Source organism: Micropterus dolomieu, linkage group LG23 (assembly GCF_021292245.1).
Source record: "Micropterus dolomieu isolate WLL.071019.BEF.003 ecotype Adirondacks linkage group LG23, ASM2129224v1, whole genome shotgun sequence".
Classification (NCBI taxonomy): Eukaryota; Metazoa; Chordata; class Actinopteri; order Centrarchiformes; family Centrarchidae; genus Micropterus; species Micropterus dolomieu.
The window spans coordinates 18347345-18356922 of NC_060172.1; the positions used below are offsets into that span (position 1 = coordinate 18347345).

The 9578-nt window shown below is 40.9% G+C and overlaps 1 protein-coding gene across 2 annotated transcripts in view; it reads right to left on the reverse strand.

Moving 5' to 3' along the window:
- Nucleotides 1-8321, reverse strand: part of unc119b (unc-119 homolog b (C. elegans)) — a 24452-nt gene extending 16131 nt beyond the window's left edge. Inside the window, exon 1 of one of the 2 annotated variants that reach the window (XM_046040333.1) lies at nt 7597-8321. In XM_046040333.1, the coding sequence (XP_045896289.1) occupies nt 7597-7858 (262 nt within the window). In that variant the 5' untranslated portion in view covers nt 7859-8321. The remainder of the gene's footprint in view (nt 1-7596) is intronic. The other variant, XM_046040332.1, reaches the window with a different exon arrangement.
- Nucleotides 8322-9578: the final 1257 nt, after the last annotated feature.

Consider the following 9578-nt stretch of genomic DNA (forward strand, 5'->3'; position numbering starts at 1 on the left):
AATGTACAAACTACATTGTTAGTCAATATGATTTTTCCAACTGAGCAATGATTTGAATCAGCAATTTGCTGCCGGAACAAGTGAATTTCCCCGGTGTGGGATCTTATCTTATTGCTAGAACAGGTGGCATTCATCCGGCTGAAACCAGCAATTTATGAGAAGTCTGGGCAGTTAAGAGAGTTTGGTGAATATTCATACAAGAGTTCCTCATGTGGGAAAGTACGAGGTTTAGGATAAGAATACGACAATGTTCTCGCATTCAGTTTCAATGTGTGTTTGTGTTTCAGAACAGCGATTAACACCCACCACTCACAGGTTTGTTTCTGTAGTACGTTATTTTTGCCAGTGTGGCTTGGCATGAACATTTCTCCCACATGAGCTACAAGGTTCGCTTCACCTCAGCTCAGTGAGTGCTTCCCTACCATATACACACACAACAGCCATGCAGCCAGCTCCTATACTACTGGACCTCTGCCACTTCATGGAGCCCTCTGTCCTGTTAGCATTGTAACCACAAATTTTGTCCCCTGCTCTCTTGCTCACCTCACAGCGGCAGTCAGGGCTGTAAGTAATAGGTCAGACTGAAGAGCATCTCATGTGAACAGACATACAGTTGATTTCCTCTAATTGATCTAGATGAGAGTCCTTAAACTCCCAAACAATTAGGCCTACTTCTCTTTGCAACGTGACAATCAGGACGCTGCTGTAAACACACATTATGAAAGACAAGAAAGCAGAAGACGATACTGGTGTTAAAAGGATTAAGCTGAAAAACAAATTCGTCCGGTCAGTTTACCAAATTTTTTAGTTTGCATTACAGTTTATAAAACCTACACATCAACACATGCATAGATTCATATTTTTAGATTAATCTGAAAAACAATTAGAGCCACCAATAAATCACATTTATTTATCTATGTATATATGTTTGATGTATTTGATTTCTTTATTTGCAGTATCTTTGACAATAAATAAATAAATTTCAGAGATTTCGGTTTTAGGCTTTAAAAACATTCAGCATTGGCCAAACTCTACAGACTATTGCAGAATGTTACAGTAAAACTCAATGATATGACCTAAAAGGGAAACTGAAACATCATTACAACAGATCCTGCAGATAAAAAAATGCAGGAGATTGTTCATCAACTTGAATGTTTTTTTTTTTATTAATGTGATGTGTTGATATAGAAAATTAGCCACACTAGTGACATCTACCGCGACACATTCATTTTCTGATTTCATACTAAAGTGCATTTGAATGATTGTGCGATCACTTGTGAACTACATAGTCAGTGACTATGAATCTTTGAACAAAATTGAGTTCTCTCATTCATGCCTGACCATCGTGTCCCCTTGACCGTCTCTCAGTGGACTGCTTCACTTTAGCAAGATGTTTTTCTTTATTTCTGTCATGGTACAGCTTTGTGATGACGCAGCGTTGACAAACATCTCATTATTTCAAGGTCCCCTAACATCACTGCTGACACTACAAAATGTGTTGTTTTTGTAGACGAGAACTTTTTATTGAGCTCATTAGTTAATTGGCAAATGTTAGCATGCCAACATGCTAAAGTAAAGTAAGTAAGACTTGGAAGGGAATTTTACGGCTAAAAACATTAGCATGTTAACATTCTCAGTGTGAGCATGTTAATGATCTCATGTTGGCATTTAGGTCGGTTAGTGTTTCTGCTGTTTCCCCCTATTTTGTTTCCTGTCTTTCCCCTGTCTGTCTTCTCTTTCTGTGTGCGTGTTGTCTGGGCATGGCGTGACGGTCTCTCTCCCTGGCTGTTCAAAAACATGCACACCTGTGATGCAGTAACGAAGACCTGCATAATATTTGGCTCTTCATTCGGCCATTCACCTTTGTGGTTTTCACGCTACAGCCAACTTCTGAGTCTCGTCCAGTGTTTTACTCATTTTGCCTGACTCTATTTTTGCTTGTGCCTCAGGTTTTTTCCCCCGTGAGATTTCTTAGTCTGCCTCCTGCAGCGTCTTGCCTCTTTTTTTAGCCACCTAAACAGTTCACACCACCTGCCTGCCTTTTCCCAAGTCTGCAATCAAGAAACCTCACGTTTGTGAAGTTGTAAATAAACCTGTTTCCTTTCCTATGTAACACACTGTGCCTGAGTTCAGCCTCGCAGAGTATCTAGCATGGCTGTACACTCTAATTCCCGTTTTTCACAAAAACTGCTTCATGTTTCGGAAATGTTGTGCTGGAAGTCAAATCCTTATGCCTAAATGTGGAGACACTTTTATTCATTTTTGCAGCTCCAAGGGATTATACTTAGCAGCCCAAAAGTTACATTACATCATTCATTTATTCATTTAGCTGACGCTTTTATCCAACAATTGCTATAAATGTCAGAGGTCACATGCCTTCTGGAGCAACTAGGAGTTAAGTGTCTTGCTCAGGGATACATTGGTGGATGTGTCACAGTGGGGAATTGAACCCAGGTCTCTCACACCAAAGGCAGTCAACATATCCTCATCACCTGGATTTTCTGTTAAACATCTCAATCTTTTACTGCAAAGTCAACTTACATTAAAAAAAATCCAAACTCTTGAAAGCAGCAAGTTTTTATATTTAGACATTAATATACAAAAAACTACACTTTAATCAGTATAGATGACGCATGGTCCCATGGTGCTAAAGAGAGACTATTGGATTTTCATTGCCAAAATCTAAGTAAAAAAACTGAAATCACAGGCTGATCCAACCTGCGTGACTTTCATCACGGCAACTCATAATGTGACTCAGCAGTATGTATGGCTAACACGTGCCTGTATGCACTCCTGGCAATGTCAGTGCATGCTACTGATGAAACGGCGGACAGTGTCCTGGGGGATCTCCTCCCAGACTTGGATCAGGGCATCAATGGGCTCCTCAACAGTCTGTTGTGCTACTTGGCGGTGTTGGATACACCAATACATAACGTCCCCATGGTTTTCAATTGGATTCAACCTGAGGACCAGTTAAATACTTCAATGCCTTCGTCATCCAGAAACTGCCTACACACTCAGGGCACATGAGTTCTGCGTGACCTTCCAAAGAAGTGCCTCCCCAGACCATCGCTGACCCACTGCCAAACCAGTCATGCTGGATGATGTTGCAGCATAAAGTTCACCACGGCATCTCCAGAATCTTTCACGTCTGTCACATGTGCTCAGTGTGAACCTGCCAGAACGAGGCGCCATAGTGGACCTGCCAATTCTGGTGTTCTCTTGCAAATGCCAATAGGGCTGCACGGTGGTAGGCTGTGAGCACAGATCCCAGAAGAGGATGTCAGATTGATTTGACATGCCACCCTTAATGGAGTCTGTTTCTGACAGTTTTGTCAGAGACATGCACACCAATAGCCTGCTGAAGGTCATTTTTTGTAGGACACTGGCAGTCCTCCTCCTGCCCTTCCTCACACAAAGGAGCAGATACCAGTCCTGATGCTGGGTTGATGCCCTTTTACAGCACTGTCCAGCTATAAATGTGCAACATCACCTGGTATCTCCTCCATGCTCTTGAGACTGTGCTGGGAGACACAGCAAACCTTCTTGGCATGTTTGGATGTGCTATCCGGGAGTGGCTAGCCTACCTTTGCTGCCTGAATGGGCTGCCGGTACTACAAGTGCTACTTGTAACGACAAATAGTGACGCTAGCAAAACACAAAACTAGAGACATGATGTTCCTTTTCATTTCTTTTGAGGAGTGATGCATAAACACATTATTATTATAAACACAAATGGACACCATTTCCCAAATATCAGACTTTTTAATGTGAAGATGAAAACCATTTTCTCATCTTGTTTCAAAAAAATTTCAAAAAATGCACTGCACACATGTTCTAGGTGTGTACGTGTATGTATATAGCCTATGATATAAATTGCTACATAATGGTAAATAAACAACCTTGTACGATGCACTTAAATATGTCCAGATATAGAAAATAATACATCAGTCCTCTACGTCAACCATTATTGTTCTATATCAGGAAAATTCGTAACGCAATTAATCGATTGGTCAAATCACTTGTTTTGTTTGACAATGGTCTAAAACCACAAAATATTCAATTTACCATAAAGTAATGCAAAGACAAGCAGCAAATCCTCACATCTGAGAAGATGGACGTTACTAGCCACACTCAGCTGTGAGTGAGCCATGATTTTGAAGCATGTGTGAAACAGCTGATGCCAGTAACGTTGCCACTACTGAAGGTGAAGGGAAAACTCAATGTCTGGCGAATGAAAAGTCAAGGATTATGTCTTCAAAAGTTTTTTGTTCCACCAAAATTCCAAAAGCCAAATATATTCAAATTAAAATACAGAGAAAAATCAGGAAATCCTCTCATATGAGAAGCTGGAATCAGGCAATCTGGCTATTTTTTACTCTTTTTGCTTGCTTTTCAATTTCAATTTCAATTATCAAAATCAATTATCACAATAGTTACTGTTGGTTATTTTTCCATAGTACTAATCAATTAATCTTTGAATCTTTTCGGCTCTAAACAATTGATTAATTGTAAAAAGTGTGTAGTAGTAGTAGTAGATAGATAAATAGAAACATGTGTCTGCAGGGAAGCCTTTCTTGCAGCTCTGAGGGCTGTGAGTTCCCCACTGACACAACTACAGATTAAGAACATAAGTTTGGATCAGATCAGTCAACTGAGCAGAAAGCCTGTTCTGTCTATACAAATCTTCATCAATCTCAGCAGCTTGATTTGATTACCAGGCAGATGGAGCAAAAACTGATTTGTGGCAACTCTGTGTGAAAGTCACTTTTCTGAGAATTTACATGACATAAAGTGAAGTTTCCTCTCCTGTGATGCATCTGTGCTCCAAGTAGGGTCAAGCAACAACCTCTGAGCAAAAAAAAAAGATAATCTTTTTGAAACTCAGGACTGTTGTCAAGTTGATTGTGTACCATGCCACTTAGAGAGGGAATCAATTTCAGCCACTTGAGAATGTGCCGCAGCAGGAACAAATAGAGACAGACAAGGCACAAAACACCAGAAGAGCTTCAGTGTCACCACAAGAGATAGCTCAGGTTGTTTCCTACTTTGTTTGACCGCCAGTTTGAGTGTATATGTCCATTTCTGTCATGTAATCCATCAAGGGACACCACAACAACGCTGTTAAACAATGGAGCAGAGGAACGAAAGGGAAGGAAGTGTGTGGGAGAACAGAGCATGCGCGCTCCTCCGCTGGCTGTAACCACGGGGGGATGCTTCACGTTGCTGTAGTGATTTAAGCACATGTCCACGTTGCTGTGGTGATTCACACATGCCTCTTCTTGCCTCCAGCGATGACGCTGCAAGGTAGGAAAGTGAGAGTTTCCAAGACCATCATTGGGTCCAGCGTGGGAGACAGAATCATTATGATGCAGCTGGATAATGACCCCGACACAGACTCACCCATGGGGATCACAAACAACAGACTTAAAGGCAGACGTGAAAATAGACAATCACACCTGTGTACTATCAAGTCAAAATACAGCTGCAGTAATTCTCCTTTTCCCAAAAACTGACAAACTACTAGAGTTTACAGTGACAGCTGCAAAAGAGGAAGGACAGGCCGAGCCAAAGGATGTTCCCGAAGCTCGTACTCTTCTCCGTAAGCTGTGACGTCCTGTATTATCTTGAGCTGCATGAAAAAAAGCAATACAATATAAAGAAAAGCATAGGAAGATGAAAAATTTGACTTGAGCGAAGGGGTCGCCGCAGGAATAGTTTCAAGACAGTAAAAAGAGAAGCACTCACAGCCACATGTGGAAGTGTGATCAGTAAGGCTGCTCGCAAAAGGCACATATTCACGCAAAAAACATGAATATGTGCCACTGCCTGAACTATTAGCTGAGAGAAAATCCGACAGTGTTTGCATGTTATCTCACTCGGTATCTATCGTAACAGCCAATGTAACCATGTTGTGTAAGTAAGGTATTATACTACCTTTAAATAGTCAAATGCCCTGCTGGCCACCTGTTAGCTAACTACTGGTTTAAGACCTGAGTTGATAGATGTAGGTGTTCTTGTGCACATAAGAGCTTCCTGGCTACTATCTACCCCCTGTATTTCTCTAAGAGGCTTGTTTGAGAATTAAGAGGGGTGACATAATTAAAAAAGCAACTGCTTTAATAATAGTTATATAATAAGTAATACAATATAATGTGTAATCAGCACAGTCTTTTCATTGTCACATTATATAGATACATAATAATCAATGTGCTATTTCAAGCTCTTTTCAACAGCAGGTAGCGTATCAGAATGTCACAAGTGGCAGAAAAGGCCCTTTGCCATGAATATATACATTAAATTGGCTTGTTTATCTGTGAATAAGCAGCTCAGCTTGTGTTTAAAGAGTGTACAAACTGAGCCCAAACCATTTCTTTGTACACAATATGTTTCGAAATTACTGTTGTGTGCATGAGAAGCAAAGCAGCACTTAAAAAGATCACACATTTGAATGTTAGATTTCTTATCTGCAAATATTTTCTCTGACATAATATTCTGACATAAATTTAATGATAGTACATTTACTCAAGAGCTGTAAAATAAAACAAAGTACTTGACTGCTTCAATGTGTTGTTGATGTAATTGTTTGTTGTTCTACCTCACCACATATCAGGGAGGGATTTATTGTACTTTTTACTCCACTTTTGATGTTTTTCCAAAACAAATTATTTTACTTGGATGTTTAATGCAAGACTTTTACCTGCTATGGAGTATTTTGACATTGTGGTATTGATACTTGTACTCAGGAAAAGCTATTAATACCTGTAGGCTTACTTCTTCTACTGATTTATACCACGCTTACCTTCCTGTTGGCGTATATAACATTTCTCCTAAGGTTATTTTGAATCCCAAGCTACCACACTGCAGAATTAATCCCCAAACTCCAGCAGGAACATTTTAACAACAGTTCCACTGAGTAAAAGAGGTAATTCAGATATCTGTAAAAACAACAACTAAATCTAACAGTTCAGCAAACAGTTCAGCAACTGCTACACACACACAAACATGAGGCCTGGGTGTTTTAATTCTCTGGACAGGAATGAAAAGAAAAGACAAAACCTCTGCACTGAACAAAATTTGAATTGGAAACGTGACCCCTCAGTCACCTCTGCACCTCACTCTGCACATAATTACCATGAAGTGAAGACAAAATTAGGGATGATGTAACTTAAGAGGATACAATATAAAGACATGCAGGTTCAGCAATTAACAGTCATCTGCATTCCATCAAGTATTGTTTTACATCCTGGTTGCACTTATTCAGACTGCACATATCGGCATTTTAAGCACATCACTCACCCACCTCCATGATTGTGTGCTAAACTTAGCCTCCACACAGCACTGGTAGGCTGACACCTCACCTGCACAGGTCACAGGGCTACTGAAGATGCCAACAGAGGATGTGGGCAACATTCACCAGAGAGGGGGGCTCTAATGATGCATTGTCATGTGTTTGAATGGGTCCTGTACACATTACATAAATAAGGGGACACGGTAATGACGTGATAGCTATATGACTCACAGAGGAGCTGTAATATTTCGGCACCTTTTCCCGACTTTGATTCTCAGCTACCGACAAAGCAGCAGTGAACTTACTCTCTGTGATCTTCTGCAAGCCCAGAACATCCTCCGGAGTGATCACCGTGCTGGCGAGCAGGTCCTCCTCCGCGGTCACCGGGACTCCCACGTCGGTCGAGTTGCAGCCTTTCTTCACTTTCATCGCCGCAGTTTGCTTTGGGCTGCCGTTACTGCTGCTGTCTGCGCCTCCGGTGTCTCTGCCTGGATTATTATTACCGGCAGGCTTCTTAACGCTTGACGGGTCCTGGCTGTTGCCTCTGCTGGTACAAGAATAGCTCATTCTCCGCTCCTCCTCCCCCTCTCCTAACCCTGGGCTTGCAAGATACAAAACAGTTGCCTCCCTCACCCCCTCCCTCACCGGAGGATGCACAGTTGTTGTCTGTTATCCGGTGCTTAATTCAAATCCGCTTCGTCTTTATGAGCCTGCAGTCTGTCTCCGCAGACGGGTGGAGGAGAGCGATCTGCTTTCTGCTGCCTTTCTGCGCAGCTGCTCTCCCGCGACGCTATTTCGGTTGTGTCAAGTGAAGCTATAAGTCTGTGGGAAATAATCAGCTGGACTTGAAACTGAAAAACCGTCAGCAGATGGCCGTGGCTGTCACGGGGAGGGGGGGAACGTCTCAGTTGCAGCCGTGAGCAGCGCCCTGTGTGGCTGACAGAAAGCGGCTGGTGCTTCTGCGCGCAATCTGCGCTAAAAGCGACACATGCGCGCAGAAATCAAAACAACAAAGATTGCGTGAAATAATGGTAAAGTCACTGTGACTTCAAAACAGGGGTTTCCGCGCATCTTCCATCAGTAAATAAACCTATGCAGTTTAATGGTAGCAGGTGCTTCCCTGCCTGTGGACAACAAAATTCAGAGGGGGATGGAGTACACTGTCCTTCATTGTGCAAACAGACCTTTCGACATTACTGTCTTCGCCAGAGTCAAAATGGACAAAAGCATTATGTAAACATTTATAGTCAACCTACAACAGGTGCACAATTGTCATTAGATAATTGGTTGAGCATGATTTCAAATCTATTGGATAATGGATCCAAAGGTGGGAGTTGCCATAGAGAAATGTCCAAGTGTCACACCCCCCCTGCACTATAATTAGATCAGAAACAAAATAACACTGATATATCTTGAAGTTACAAAGATTGAAGTACAAGCAGGCTACTGCATCACATGTAATAAATTAGAGGAAATGTTACAAATCCAGTTCTCATTTAGGCCAAAAGGCTCTACTGTGGTGAATCCAACATGCATCAGTGAGTTGATAATCTCACCAGCTCTGGACAGGGCACATTTGTTATTCTAGTGTCCAGAACTTGAGAGAAAATTCCAGATTTTAAATCTTGTTTAACTTCCCAATGACAATTACAGTATATACCGGTTTTTTATACTTCTATGTTACTACAATTCACTACAGTCATTTGATAGTATTTATAAATCAGATGCCAATTTTACGTAATAAAACATAAGAAAAGTTTATAAAATGATGCTTTAAACCAGCAGCATGACGCCCTTCCACCTCGACCAACTAGAACGGTCTGTGCTGTACAGTTACTAAGTAGAGAACTGTAAGCTATGTAAGGTTAATTCATTTTGAGGTAAACTTCACTACAATTCAGAGGGAAATATTGATAGATCTACATTTTACACTAAAAGTATTTGTAGATGTAGTTACTAGTTACTTTTCAGATGAAGATTTTACTTTAAAAAACTCTTGATAAACATATAAAATACAACACTTTATTAAGATTAAACCTGAGGTTTCCCACCATTTGTGACTTCTTGCAAAAAAAATTGTGTCTCGTTGGAACTCAGATTATCTTATAGTGTTTTATTGCTACTTTTCCTAGAATCTCTACTTTTCCTAAAAATAAAATCCTAAATTATGAATACTTCTTCTACTACTGTTTTTGTTGCAACCAGCCCCCTTAAATTCAACTGATAATGCATTACAGTAAGGGTTTTAAGTTTAAGCTACATCTGCAGCCTCTCAGCTCAGGTTGCA